This window comes from Miniopterus natalensis, chromosome 4, assembly GCF_054644295.1.
Source record: "Miniopterus natalensis isolate mMinNat1 chromosome 4, mMinNat1.hap1, whole genome shotgun sequence".
NCBI lineage: Eukaryota > Metazoa > Chordata > Mammalia > Chiroptera > Miniopteridae > Miniopterus > Miniopterus natalensis.
In genome coordinates this window covers 74,540,758-74,556,168 of record NC_142084.1, presented here as the reverse complement: position 1 = coordinate 74,556,168, position 15,411 = coordinate 74,540,758, and the positions used below count along the sequence as shown (strand labels likewise).

General features: G+C 43.3%; 1 protein-coding gene across 1 annotated transcript in view; it reads right to left on the bottom strand.

The window, feature by feature from the left end:
• PIWIL2 (piwi like RNA-mediated gene silencing 2) overlaps positions 1-1,479 on the bottom strand; it is a 35,336-nt gene extending 33,857 nt beyond the window's left edge. The window contains exons 1-2 of the mRNA XM_016211740.2: positions 1,269-1,479; positions 327-414 (exon numbers count right to left, since the gene is read on the bottom strand). Coding sequence (XP_016067226.2) covers positions 327-414; positions 1,269-1,457 — 277 coding nt within the window. The 5' untranslated portion in view covers positions 1,458-1,479. The remainder of the gene's footprint in view (positions 1-326; positions 415-1,268) is intronic.
• Between the last annotated feature and the right edge of the window lie 13,932 nt (positions 1,480-15,411).

The following is a 15,411-nucleotide window of genomic DNA, read 5'->3' as shown; positions in this document are numbered from 1 at the left end:
AGCAGTTAAGCATCGAACTATGATCCAGGAGATCGAGGTTCGATTCTCGGTCAGGGAACATGCCTGTGTTGTGGGTTTGATCCCCAGTAGGGGGCGTACAGGAGGCAGCCTATTAATGATTCTCTCATCATTGATGTTTTTATCTCTCTCTCCCCCTTCTTCTCTCTGAAATCAATAAAGATATATATATATGTGTATGTGTATGTATGTATATATATATATATATATATATATATATATATATATATATATATATATATATATATATTTAAAGTTAAGCAATTATACATACCACCCATGTTTTCTCAAGTTAGTTTTCCACATACCTAAAGAGGGCATTTCCCGTTTTGGAGGAGTCTGGGACATTGTTTCAAGGCCCAGTCCTTGGAACATGGAGACCAAACCAAAAGATTCCTGTGGAAAGTCAAAGAATTGTCATAACTGTGTTATTAGGTTTTCCCTATACTTACTAATTCTTTATTTTTGATATTAATTATAGCATCTTAAAATTCCTGTATAATTAGGAAATTAAAAATGCACATATAAGCAGCACCAATAGCTGAAGATCCTCTTTTTTAAAGATTTGGGCAAAGAGCCTTCTAAAGAAGACCAATCTTAACAATTATTACCTTAAAGGCAGGAGTGGCTACTAATACCACAGAGCCAAATCCAGAGTAAAAATCTAAACACTCAGAGAAGAGCAAAAGGATGTATCTTTAAACCTATTATTTCTATATTTATATGTATATTTATATAAGCTAGAGGACTAAGGCATTTATCCAAATCCATCTAGCATTCATTATGAGGCACTTTTTCTAGACTCACAACTAGAATTTGAAATATATGCCCAGAAGATGCAACTACCTGTTAAAGGAAAACAACAAACAAACAAAACCCAACCAAACAAAAAAAACCAACTCTTATTTCCGTATATAAGATTTCAGTTTTCTAAGCACTTTTAAATCCATTTACTTTTTTTTTTTTTAATTTAAACATATCTTTATTGATTTCAGGGAGAGGAAAAGAGAGGGAGAGAGAGAGAGAGAAACATCAATGATGAGAGAGTCCTCTTGATCTGCTGCCTCCTGCACACCCCCAGCTGGGGATCGAGCCCGCAACCCAGGCATGTGCCCTGACTGGGAATCGAACTGCATGCGATCTCCTGGATCCTAGGTTAACACTCAACCGCTGAGCCACACCTGGCCGGGCGAAACCCATTTTCTCTGATAAGCTACATGCTGCTACTATGCACCCAGACATGGTCTTACCCTTTGTGCTGGCCCACTCTGTGGGCTTGGTTTCTCTGGCTTTCCAAATACATGGCCTCTGCCTAGAGGTCTTGCCCTGCCCAGAGTCGAGTCCAAAGGTTTAGGAGCTTGTGGCCAAGAGCCTGGCATCTGTACACACTGAGATGGGTGCCCAGAAGGGCCCCTGAAGGGTGGTCGGACAGGATCCATTGAAAGGCTGGAGTACACGGGTGTCGATCCTGATCTGGTTAATTACCTGTCGGCATTTTATAAAGATTAAAGATTCCCAATTGTTTTCCTTTTCTTTCAAGACAGACTTATAAAGCATTAAAAAAAAAAAAACACCCTACTTTGGATCAGACCAGTGATACAACCAGCTTCCTATATCATGTTCCCTTCAAAAGCTTCTATTTATCCCAGAGTATTCTAAACACTCCCCATTAGCGATCCCTTAAATTTTCCTATATTTTCTACCTAAACAGCCTCTTGGAGAACTTAGTCCTATGTTAACTACCTGTTTTAGAAGGAAGTACATTTTATGGATGAGCATACGAAAACTTATAGTTAACACAGACACATCGTAATGTTCACTCGATAAATATTTATGGATTTTGCTTTGTTTTTTGGCCTCTCTTTCCTTTACCAGAATCCTAATTTTTTTCCAGTTCATTATCACATTAAACTATTCCATCTCCTCCTTGATCTTAGTGGCTTCTCTGAATCTTATCCAATTCCTTTCTGTAAAACTTTACAAGCTCACCAAAACTGAGGTCTCCACAGTACAGAACTTTTCTGCTTTGAGCCTACATAAATTTCACGTGACATTTAACACCCTCTTCTACCCCAGGTAACCAGAAATGAGGCCCTTCCTGCCTCCCAAATCTCGGGTCCTCTTCAAAATCACTTTATAACCTATAGATTTCAGGAATCCTTCTTGGACTTCCTTCATTGTCCTGACCCACCCCTGATCCCTGAAGAATGCTTCTTAACTGAAAACTTAAGAAAGCCTCTTCTTAACTTTTGCAAACCTGCCTTACGTATTATAGAGAAATTGGGCCATGGACATAAAGACTGACACCTAATTCTTAAGTCAATACTGTAAGTGGAGGGAGTCCGGGATCTGACAAAAAAAAATTTTAACTGAACTATCCTCTTTTACACTAAAACGTCAGGATATGCCTCCCTTCCTCAAAGACTCTCCCCTTAGCCTGGCCTTCTGCTCACACCTTCCCAGCACCACCCGAAGAATCCAGAACAATCAGTTGCCTACCTGGGATACACTGAGAGGCGCTTTAACACCCACCAAGGAAGGATTTCTGGAAGCTTCCTCTTTCTCCACCCCTCCCTCATCGCCATCCTCACGTTTTTAGATGTGGGCACCTTCTCCAGAAGGCCCACCTTCTTGTGGATTTTCTCCTTTGATTTAGTTAGAAGACAGTTGGCTGACTATAAGGTCCAACAGGTAAGGCTCCCAGGGACAGGCGAGGCCTACCTTCCCCACCTCCGAGTCGGAGCTCTGGGCTGAGCCAACAGGACTGGGGCCTAACGGGAAAGGAGCCCCCCGAACCCCAACCCCCACCCTGAAGGCAAATCCTACCCTCCTTCCACCTCAGAGAAAAAGCACCATTCCCCAAACCTGGAGTTCCTGCCCACCATTTAGGTCCAAATAACAATCGAGCCCACTTAAACCCCGTGAATCCCTCCCTCCTCGGCCCACCACCTTTCTACCTTTCCGAGGTCCCGCGTCCTCCTATACACAAGAGGGAGCTTCCAGCCTCAAATAACCACTTCCCTCCCCTCGGCCTCCCCCCTCGCGCCTGGGGGGGAGGGGGAGGTCCGCGGTGCGCACGGAGGGACACCGCAGGCCACCACTAGCTTGACTGGAGGCCCACTGGCCTGCACCGGAGCGACCTCCGCCTCCCCCGGCCGTCCACACCCGCGTCCTATCCACTCACCACGGCCCGAGCCCTCGCCTGGCTCCGCGGGCCTCAGGAGAAGTCTGCACTCGAGGCGTCCGCCACGCCCAAGTACCCACATGCTCAGACCCGAATTTCCCGTCCTCTCGCGGGGTCTCAGCGCCTGAACCCATTGGCCAAACGATGTGCCGCTCACAAGATCCAGCCACCTCATTGGCTCGCCTGCAGAAAAGGCCGCTCCCTTTCAAGGAGCCTCGCTCCACCCGGCGGTTCCAACCAAAAGGGTGCTAGAAATGGGGGTCCAGAAGTTAGGAGGGAGTCTCGGCATGAATATGTGTCACGTTTTTAAAATCCTGACTCCCTTTCTACAGGCAACTCCTTTAGCTTACACGCTCCTGTTGAAATTGACTTGCCTCACCCTTTCCAGTTAGAGGATATAGGGATGCGGTGGTGAATAGAAAAGAGAAAACTTGAGTTTACATTTAAACACCTCGTCGTGTGATCTCTGCGCCCCCCTTTCCATACATATAAAATAGGAATAAAAGCATCCATTCATAGAGTTGTATGGAAATGTACATACGTTCATGAGATGATGTTCAGGAGTAGATTGCCTGCAATAAACATTGGCTATCGTTAATTTTTGATGCCTAAATCTGTGAGCCAAGAAGTTTCTTCAAATTATATAAAAGTATTGGCGTTTAATTCTGCTATTTCTGAATATTTTCACCCAAAGAAACACTTTTCTCCCCCTCTCCTAACCATTTTGACAAATAATTGCACCCCTCTCCAACCCCAGTGTTTCTGAGGTGGCTGGAGTCAAGATTTGAGAGATCTTGGCTTACCCTGTAGAGACATGCAAATGCTTTGCATGGTATATGGCAGAAGAAGGCTTTTCCAAGCCTCAGATATCTCATACCTTGTTTTAATCCATACATCCCAAGGACTCTCCTCTCCTTCCCAAATCAGAATAGAATTCAAAAACTACTGGAGTGGGAGGAGTTCTAAAGCAGAGATCTATTGGCAGAATACCCCTTCGCTCTTTCTAGATGTTTCTTGGTTCCAGACAGAGATAAATACCAATCCTCCAGGAGAAGTACACCTTCAACCTGGCCCCCAAACTGCCATATAAAAAGTTTTAATTAATATGAACTAACAAGAAAAATAAAGCACAAAACATGTTAAGGTTCAATAAGAAAAAGACAATCCAATAATAAAAATAGGCAATGGATAGGAACTGATCTTTCAGCAAAGAAGAGACACAAATGGCTATTAAATATACGAAAATGTGCTCAACATCATTAGACATTAGGGAAATGCAAACGAATACCATAGTGAGATATCTCTTCACACATACTAGAGTGGCTATAATATGACAAGTAATAACTGTTATGGTTAAATTCATGCATCACCATGACTGGGCCATGGGATACCCGGATATTTGAACAGACATTATTCTGAGTATTTCTGGAAGGGTGTTTCTGGATGAGATTAACATTTGAATCTGGAGACTGAGTAAAACAGATTGCCCTCCTTAATGTGGTGGGCCTCGTCCAATCAGTTGAAGGCTTGAATAGAACAAAAAGCCTGATCCTCTCTGGAGTAACAGAATTCCTTTTACCTGACTGCCTTAGAACTGGCACATTAGCTTTTTCCTGCCTTCAGAGTCAAATTAAAGTATTGACTCTTCCTGGATCTTGAGCTTGCCAACCTTCAGACTGCAACACCACCATCAGCTCTCCTGGTTCTCTGGCCTTCAGACTTGAACTGGAACTACGCCATGAGCTCTCTTGAGTCTCCAGAGCGCCAACTCATTCTGCAGAACTTGGGACTAGTCAGCTTCCATAATCACATGGGCCAATTCTTTATATATTCTGTGGGGGTCCAGTATGAGTCACCCCAAAGTGTGGTATGGAGATTGTTTTGTGCTAAAGGTAATTTTAACTGCAGGTTCAAGAGAAACTTCTGCCCCTCCCTTGACTATCTGGAAGAACTTGAATTAGGGGCCTTGTCCATAATGGGAGATTATGAGAGGTAACCTCTTTTGACCTGTCTATAGGGCAGGAAAAACTTCTATTTGCCAAGTATCTGTTGTTTTTATCAACCTGCAATGACCCTTTGAAGCCCTTCAGGTGCATTACCTTATCCCTAGCTCAGGATGTCTTATACACCTCAATCTCCCTTTCTGTCTCTAAATCTCTCCTACATGTGGGGGTCTCTGACTGTCTCATGTCTGCAGGGATTCTCATACATATGTATGTATTAAATGTGTTTATTTTCTCTTGTTAATCTGTCTCATGTCTATTTGATTATTAGACCAGACAGACAGAAGAAACTTAAGGGGAAAGTTTATTCCTCCTCTGCAATCTTAATGATTGTGTTTCTCTGGAGAAACCAATACAGATTTTGATACTGTGAAATAGGGTGCTGATGTAACAAATACATAATGTGGAATGGCTTTGGAATGAGTGATGGGGATAGACTGGAAAAGTTTTTAGATGCATGCTGGAAAAAGCCTAGATTGCCTTGAAGGGACTATTGGTAGAAGTATGGGCATTAACGGTGCTTCTGGTGAGAGCTCGGACTGAAGTGAGGAACATACCATTGGAAACTGGAGGAAAGGTGATCCTTGTTATAAGTGGCAAAGAACCTGACTGAATAGGGTCCTGGTATTGTGTGAAAAGTAGAACTTGGATATTTAGCTGAGGACATGGCCAAGCAAAGTGTAGAAGGTGGTGCCCTGGCTTCTGCTTACTGCTTATAGTAAAATGGAAGAGGAGAGAGATAAATTGAGGGAAAGAGTAAGCAAAAAGGAAGCAGAACTTGAAGATTTGGGGAAGTTCTCAGCCTATCCATATTGCAAAAATAAGAAAAGTTATTCTGGAGAGAACAGCACCAAGTGCACGACTAGACAATCGCCCCATTAGGAGATTATCTGTGGTTAACCTGGAGTTCATCAGCCACCTCAGCAGAAGCTAGGAATGGAGATGGCACGATACCAGCAGAGACACAGCCAGTCTGGATCAAAGGGAACAGATGCTGCGTGAAATAAAGGCAGTCTTTCTAAAGGGAGGATTTTAGATTTCTGGGGTTCTACAGGACAGGACAGTAGGGCCACTCAACATGCTTTATCCTTAAAGGAAACGGGAGAATAACACGAAAGGTGATTCAGATTCTCAAGGCTGCCACTTCTGCCACAGGTCCTGGAGGCAAAGCTGTTTCCTCTTCACAAGTTCACAGCTGGAGTGGAATGTTGCCTCAAGATGACTTATATCTCAACTCTCACCCATACCCGATTTTGATGATATCTAGATGATACTTTGGACTCAGAATTAATGCTGGAATGGGTTAAAACTTTGGGGGCTTTTGGGTTGGGATAAATGTATTTTGCATGTGGAAAGGACATATTTGGGGGGACTAGAGGGAAGAATGTTATGAACTGAATTGTGTCCCCCTTAAAATTCATATGTTGAAGCCTAACCCCCAATGTGACTGTATTTGGAGACAGGGCCTATAGGGAATTAATTAAAGTAACTATAAATTTACCATTTGTCACACCCAGAACTTTTGTCCAGAAGAATCGAGTACAAGAGGAACAAGGGTATTTTTATAAAATGTAATCAGTTGTGCTCCTAGAGTCTCAGTAATTTTTTTCATAGCAACTCAGCTCAGAACAGTTCCATTTAAGTTGTCAGGTCCAAATATCTTAATACCTATTTATGTTGTTACAACTTTGTAGTCATTTTAAAAATGATACATACAAATTGAAAGAGAATATTTTTATTCTATGTAAAAAAATTTTTTATTGATTTTGAGAGAGAGGAAGGGCAAGAGAAAAATCAATGTGAGAGCGATGTTGATCAGGTGCCTCCTGCACGCCCCCAAGCCAGAAACCCGGGCATGTGCCCTGACCTGGAATCAAACCGGCAACTTTTTGATGCACGGGATGAGGCCCAACCAACTGAACCACACTAGCCAGGGCTTAAAGTGATTTTTCAGGAGGCAGATCCAGTGCTCAACAAACCAGATGCCTGTGGGTAGTGGACAGTGCTGAAGGTCCATCAAATACCTTAAATGGCTTGAGAGCCCATTTTGATCAAAGGTGTATCATCATTAGACTGCAAATACCCAGAAAACCAGAAATATAACAAAGACTAGTTTAAAGGGGCACAACAGTCTGGCGAGAGTCAGTGCATTGGAATGAGACAACACTGCAAACTGGAAGTGTCAAGGGTGGTGAGCCACCACCAGTAGCCCCAGGAGGGGGTCAAAGGTTCCATGGACTCAACTGCCTCACCCTGTGCAATGAGCCTCCCTCACCGAGAGACTTTTATTAGGAGTGAGAGGCCTGGCATGTTGTCAGGGCTGGTACATCTAAAAGATAGAGAACTTTACTTGGTGCCCAATCTATGGTGGTGGGTGTGCTGTGTGTCTGGTTCAATGGTACGTGTAGGCAGCAGAAGTCTAGGCAGTGCAGGCTCAGTCCGCAGCTTGATTCCAGTTGGTCTCATCAGAGAATGGATCCTCACCATGGGCACCTACATGGCGACTTGAGGCTGTTCCATCAGCAGCCATGGTTCATAGCCCAAAAGGAGGAAGTCTATAGTTTAATCTGCCAGTCTGTAATTTTCCAAATGGTCAACCGAACAACTAGACCATTATCAACAGCCCAAGAGTCAGTAAGAACATAACAAGGTTCACAAGGCCTACTGGCCAGAGTTGTGAGGGTGGCTTTGAGTTCTGCCTCCTGAGTGAAGCAACCACATCTGTTTTCCATTCCACACAGCTGGCACTGATACTGAATAGCCACAGCAGCCCAGTGGACACCATGGGTTGCAGCTTCACCACACCATCAGTGAACCTGGCATTTGGGGGAACTTCTGTGGACTGAGAGTCCCATTGAGAGACTGGTTTTCCTTCGGGTTGTGGAGTGGAGCATAACATTTACCCTAAAGGGATAGCTGCCTTTTTTTCCTCACATGAAGCTGAAAATGCTGGTTGGCCAAGGCCAGGCGCAGACTTACAAATAGCATTTCCATCTGACAAGTGAGGCATGTTGGACACTCCCCACATTGTTAGTTGTTGAGTCTGAGTTAACTTACCCCCCAAATAGCGGTCACAAGGCCTCTTCCTATGGGTGTGTGTTTAAAAAGTCTCAGGTGTTCGGTTTTGACAAGAATCCAATAGCAAGAATCTAAGAGCTGCTTTTTGAAAAAGGTGTATCTCTTAGCCACATCAGGGAGGCAACAACCCCTCGGGGACACTTCCAGAAGGAGGCTGTCTCCTTTGCCAAATGTTCCAGTTGGGAAAATGACCAGTCAGGAAGATATTTAGCTCAAAGGGGTCCCAGGGCCAGCAGCACTTTTCTACAAGCACCAATTCCAGATGGTATAATCCTTCAGACGTTTCTGAGCATTCACAGTGGAAAACACCAGGGCCAATTACACACTCAGCAGCAAAAGCCACAAGGACAGCATATAACATTGGCCCAAAGCCCTGCCAGCTGGGTTGGTGGGATCCTTTCTTCTCCCTGGAGAAGAGACATTCTTCCCTGGAGATGAAGCCAGCAGATTTGAAAAGTCCTGTTTTCACTTGCTCAGAAATGTGGTTATCAATTCTTATCATACACAACCAAACACAATAGTCATTCCTTTGTTGTTTCAACAAACATTTCTTTGGTGCCTATTATGTAGGAGGAGCTATTTTAAGTTCTGGGAATAAGGTAATGGACAACACGGTCTACACTCACATAGCTTATGTTCTAGCGGGGTATCAGACGAAAAAAGAAGTCAGGGGGCGATACATGCTATGGAGAAAAAGAGAGCAGGATTGGGGCATAAGGAGTGTCAGGTGGGACATTACAAGTTTATGTAGGGTGCACAGGGAAAGTCTCAGAGATCTTAAGGGAGTGAGGAAACAAGACAAGAAGGTATTGGGAAAGTGGGTTCTAGGCAGGGGGAAAATAATGTGAAAATCCTAAAGCTGGACCAGCCTGCTCATACAAAAGTAGCAAGACTTGTGTGGCTGAAGAGGACTGACCGGGAGAGCAGGACATGAGGTCACAGCAGTCAGGGAGGATCCCATGAGGTCTTGTAGATTGAACAGACTTGGCTTTTACTCCGAATGAGATGGGATATGACAGGATATGGCACCTTTTCCCAGGATCTCTCTGGCTGCCCTGTTGAGAACAGACTGGTGGGAGGTGGGATGGGAAGAGGTGCAGAAGCAGGCCCACCATTTAAGAGGCAAAATCCCACAAGGAAGGATGTTTGGTCAAGAGTAATAATGCTGGAGGTGATGAGAAGCAGTTAACATTCTGGATAGATTTTCTAATTATTACTTTGGAAAATATAACCAAAACACCATTATCCCAGCTAAAAAAAAAAAAAAAAAAAAGGTAATAATAATTATTCAATGATATCAAATACCTAGCCAATATACAAATATCCCTGATTGCCTCATGATTTTTTTATTGTTAGAAATGTCAAAGATAAACAAAGCTGGATATTAAAGTAGTGAAAACAGATTTTATTCAGTGACTATAGGGGAAAGAGATAAGCTCCATTTCAATTTGCAAACAGATGATTGGGCATTTTAAAGGGAGAATGGGGGTGGGGTGGAAGGGGGAGAGAGAGCGGGACTCAAGTAGATTACAAAGGGTTGGTCATTGTAACTGTGACTAGTCCAGCAGTGTCTGCTGGCTGGAAACTATGGAAGTTAGGGTTCTATCTTCCCAGACACTGGGAGACAAAAGTCCTTTCTTTCATGATAACCTTTCAAAGGAATGGTTTTCCATTCCTTGAAACAGACACTCTGGAGTTGCAGATTATGAGTGTATATCTCAAAGGAACAGAGGGGGGTTCAGAATTCTAAGCCTTTTTAAGGGCTTAGATCATAGATTCAGTAAACGCTCTAAGAAAGGGAGGTCAGGGCCCTTTGTCAGGTGTTGGCTAGAACAAAATGCAAAAATTTTTTAGTTTTGACCTTTTCCAAATAGAAACTCAAACGGGACTGGGCTGTCCCAGGGACGTGGCCTTAAGCTGCCGGAAGCCACGGTAAAGTCTCCAAGCTGAGTTTTTCCTGCAGTTCTCAGACTCAGTGTCTAAATAATGTCCCTACATCACAACTGAATGACATTCTCTCTCAAATCTCTTATAATCTATGGGTTCCTCCTTCATTCTTCCCCTTTCCCCCCCTTACAATTTGTTCCCTGAAGAAACTGAGTCATTTGTCCTGTTGACACAGTCAGGATTTTGCTGACTGGACTCTCATGGGTTATTTTGAATCCTCTATTTCCTAAAATTGGTAGTAAGGGTTGAATTGCTTACTAGACATAAGAAGAGACAGGAGGGTAAGCAGTTGGATGTCACAGGAGAGAGCTCCAGGCTGGAGGTAATAAATTGGGAAGCACAGATATAGAGCTGAAAGCCATGATCTGGATGAGATCGCTGAGGGAGTAAGAGTGACAGACAATGGAGACACTCGAAGGCCTGAGCCCTGGGCACTCCCATGTTTAGAGGCAGGGACATGGGGAGACACCCGGAAAAGGAGATGAGGAGCACATCCAGGGAGATAATAAGGAAAAGTTAGCACAGCAACCCCAAAGCCAAGAAAAGAAGGCATTTGAGGAAGGAAGGAGTGATCAACTGTGTCAAATGCGATCATAGATTCAGTAAAATAAGGATTGCAAATTTACTTTTGAGTTTGGTAAGGGCCTCACTGGTGAGCTTGAGAAGAGCTGCTGGGTGGAGCGGTGAAAGGCTGGTATGAATGAGTTCACGAGAGAATGGATGAGAGGAAGTGGGGACAAGTAAAGGCAATTCTTTCAAGCTGTGCTGCATGAGAAGCATAGAAAAGTGATCCCTGGAGTCAATGCAAACTTGAAGGGAAATCTGCTGCTTTCAAGATGTATCCATAGGGGCCTACTTGTATCCTGTGAGGCTGATCTAATAGAGGGGGAAACTGGTGCGTGTGTGTGTGTGTGCAAGTGCACCTACACTTGTGTAGGGGGTTGCTGAGCAATATCCTTTGAGTAGGTAAGAGGGGACAGAATCTAGTGCCCAGTGAAAAACCTGGTCTCAGAGGAGTACAGTTCATCCACAGTGACAGGAGAAAGACTGCGCACCTGGACACAGATACAAACAGGCAGCTAGATGTGGCAGTGGGAATGTGCGATGTTCTCTCCATTGCTTCTATTCTCTTAATGCACCAAGAAGCAGGGCCATCAGCTGAGAGAGGGGAGAGGTGCAAGAGGTTTGAGGACTTAGGGAAAGGTGTTAGGAGGTACTCTCTGGGCAGTGGACAAGGAAAATGTAGTAGAATATTAGTCTCAAGGTGAGACCACTCCATTTGGTTGTGGGTGTTTCTCCAGCCATGTCTAAGCCCTCAGGGCAGATGCTGAGCCAGCAGAAATTTACTTACCCAAAAGTGGGGTTTTGTCAGATGAGTAAGACAGGCGGGGTCAAGGCACTGAGTGTGTGGCCCAGGAAGTGGTTACAGCAGCACGTGGTATCTGAGCTGCAGTTGAGGGTGTGCTTACGTACGTGATGCACACTGGAAGTTCTTCTGTCACAATTGGGACCAGTGGTTGTTCAGTTATTCTTAAAGTGTTAAATAGATGTGACAGAGGCTGCTGGTTGGTCCTGTGTTCCTTCTTCCATGATAATGAAACTTGACTTTTAGGAAGGTGTCTGCTCATTTAAGATAAAGAGAACATTTCTCAGTCTCCTTTAAGGCCAGGGTTGACTACATCCCCACTCTCTGGACTATGGTATATGATCATAAATGTTATGGGACAGCTCCCAGGAACCTTTCTGAAAGGAGATGAAACGCCCCATCATCTGGAGGATACGAGCCTTTCATTCATCTGACTGCCTGGGGTATGGTGCAATGACTGGAGGTCTGGTCTCCCAACACAACATGAGGATGTGGGCCACAGCCCAGAAACCATGGGAAGATAAACTGAAAGGAACCGAACATCCTTGAGGCTTTGTGGAACAGAGCTGCCGTACCGGTTTATACTGTGCATCTTTAGGCTTTAACAAGAGAAAAGTAAAATTCTATCTGTTAAAAATCACTGTCATTTGGGGGCTCTATTTCTCATAGCTGAACCTAAACTTAACTGATATTTTGGAGGAAATTTTTAAATTAAAAAAACCATTATCTATTTTAAGTATTTTCTTTTAACTTGTTTATCACTTATAAATGGTCATGTGTCCACTAGTGATTTGGTGTAAGGACAAGTCCTTTTCTTTGAGTATGGGTCCACTGGTTAGCACTCCACAAAAACTCCACAAACCCATAAGCACTGCTAAGATCACCTGTTTTGGTTTCTCCAAAAGTAGGTGAAAAGGCAATCTAAATGCAGAATTAGAATTAAACTTAATTCCACAGTATTTTTTAGCAACTCATCTTTATTAAGTCTTTCCAAAGCACTCACCTTGGTTTTCATAGAAATAACTTCCTTTTGCCACTTATATTTTATCAGTTTATAAATTCAATTAAACTAGGTATTTACCCTATTTTCATCAAAAATGCTTTTTCTAGCCCTCCTGTTTTACTAGTTTATACAATGTTTAACTGAATTACGCAATCACAAACACAAGTGGCAAAAACAGCTTGGGAAAAACACAACTGAACTTGGAAAGCATGTACACCAACTGTGGGAGCCAGGCTTCTTTGCCCATCAGTCCCTTCTGATGTCTGATGGAGGGAAAATAGAGAACATTAGTTATGTATTCAGAGGGTCAGAAAGTACAGGTCAGCTCTCCTTCTCAGTGTCTTTTTAAGTTTATATAGTTTCAAAACAGAATTGTGATTATACCTTTAACTTTGTAAGTGCAAGAGCAACTCTTATACACTGTTGATGGGCATGTGATCAGGTACAAACAGCCTGGAGGTGAAAATGTCATAGAATTTTGATTCAGCGAAGACATTTTTAATAAAGAATCCTAAGGAAATAATTAAGGATATTGGTAACAATTTTACAATTGTTTATCACATCATTTTTTATTTATTTATTTTTCTTTGGTGTTTTTTTTTACATCATTTTTTACAACAGTAAGCTGGAAAAACCAAAATGTTCCCAAGTCAGTGATTTTGCGATGAATTTTAGAAGTCCACAGATTGTAATATAGCTTTTCCTCTTATGTTGTACAGTGCAAGAGACATTTCCAAAAGAATTCCTATAATTATCCTGCTCTGGGGGAATGCTTGAGATTGAATGATTCAATTGGACCATGTGGGTAGGTCTGTGAGTTATGTTAGTCAGTCTAGTTTCCTGTTACAAATGCCAGCCACATCCTGATAGAAGCATTTTTCTGTCTGGCACCAAATAAACGCTTTAAGTCCACTCTAATTTAAAAGCAACCCTATAAAGAGCTACTATAATCTCATTAAATTTTTTTTTTTAATCTTCAGGCGAGGATATGTTTTTATTGATTTTTAGAGAGAGGAAAGGAGAGAGAAACGTCAATATGAAAGAAAAACATTGATCAGTTGCCTCCTGCACACCCCTTACTGGGGATCCAGCCTGCAACCTGGGTATGTGCCTTGACAGGGAATCAAACTGGTGACCTTTTGGTGCATGAGATGATGCTCAAACAACTGAGCCATGCTGGCCAGGGCTGTTAGAGAAAAGAAATAAAACTGAGCTCAGGGAAGTAATTTCCCCAAAGTGACTGGTGGAGTTGGATTCAAGCCCAAACCTGACTCAAAATCCCACATCTGTCACTTAATCATGTAGATAAAAAATGACCAGGCCTATAGTTTCCTCTTTTGGTGCCTTAAAATGCACACACATGCAGGAAGTGATACATTTGCACCCATATATGAATGTTGCTTTGAGTTTTTTATTCCCATTACTTCCATTGATTTGTTGGAAGAAATGTATGCATCAGAAGCTCAGCCAAGAAAGCCGACTTGCCTTCTCTTTCTTCCACACTTTGACATAGGGTCATTAACGTTCAACCCAAGACACCCGAAATGGTGAGCATGAAAGTGTACACACTCCTCCTCGAGCTTTCCTGGAAGAGTCAAAGAACTGAAGACGGAAAAATACCAAACATGTAACAAGGCAGGGCCTTCAAGTTGGCCTAGAAAAGCAGAATATTTTTGAGCCAAAGAAACAGAAGAGAAAGAGGATTACAATGGAGACTCACTGGCAGTGCATTAACTATATAAAAGAAAGCACTGAAGCCCAGAGAACAAAAGCAGTTGGCTCCTCAAAGCTCAACCTTAGACCAAATAGGACTTCCACATATGTCTCCAAGGAACCTTCTGCTCCAGTCCTCTACAAGAAGGGACCAGATCACCACCACCTAACAGATCTCCTGTGAGCTCTTGGCTACAGAAGGGGGCAATGTGGTGATTAAATATTCTATTTCCCCCATAGCTGCTGGCTAGGCAGCTTAAAGGGCTCAGTGTAGGAAAAGCCCCAGCCATGACAGAAGGAAGATACTAAAGGAAGGCATATCCACCCAAAACCCCTGAGGTTACCTGAAAATCAAGAGGATGTGCTCCTACTGAGCGCTTATTGTGGTCCATCCCTGTTCCAGAGGGCGCTGCCTAAACTCACAGCAAAGGGAGTTATGACACTGGCATCTAATAACCAGAGACACTGCTGCAGAAGGCTTGCCCTCACCACTTAAGATGTCCCACCTTTGCTGAACCAGGGAAAAACCTAGCCCTGTGGACAAAGGAAGGGGGCAGAGAAGCTGCTTCTCCCGGGCCTATACATTGGAAGGATCAAAAGTGTGATGACCTGGTGAAAAGAACAAGACTACAGACCCATGAACTAAAAAAGGCCAGCATGGCCAGCGGGCATTGGGATCCGAGCCAAGTGGGCGAAACCGGTGATGCTAGCACAAGAGACAGAGGTGTGCCTCTCAAACTCAAAGCTTTTGAAGTGTGATGTCGCCTGTCAAGTGTCAAAGAGGCCATTATTTAATAAATTCTTACTTCTATCTTTTTTTCTTTTATCCTCACCTGAGAATATGTTTTCCACTGATTCTAGAGAGGAAGGGAGAGGGAGAAACATCAATATGAGAGAGAGACATTGATTGGCTGCCTCCCGTACACTTTCTGACTAGGGATTGAACGGGAACCTGGGTAATCAAACCTGTAACCCTTCAGTGCATGGGACAATGCTCTAACCAGCTGAACCATACCGGCCAGGGCTAACTTCTAGCTTACTATAAGGGCTGTTCTTCAGCAGTATTTGACTTAGTACAGTGATAATTCTCTGAGAATTA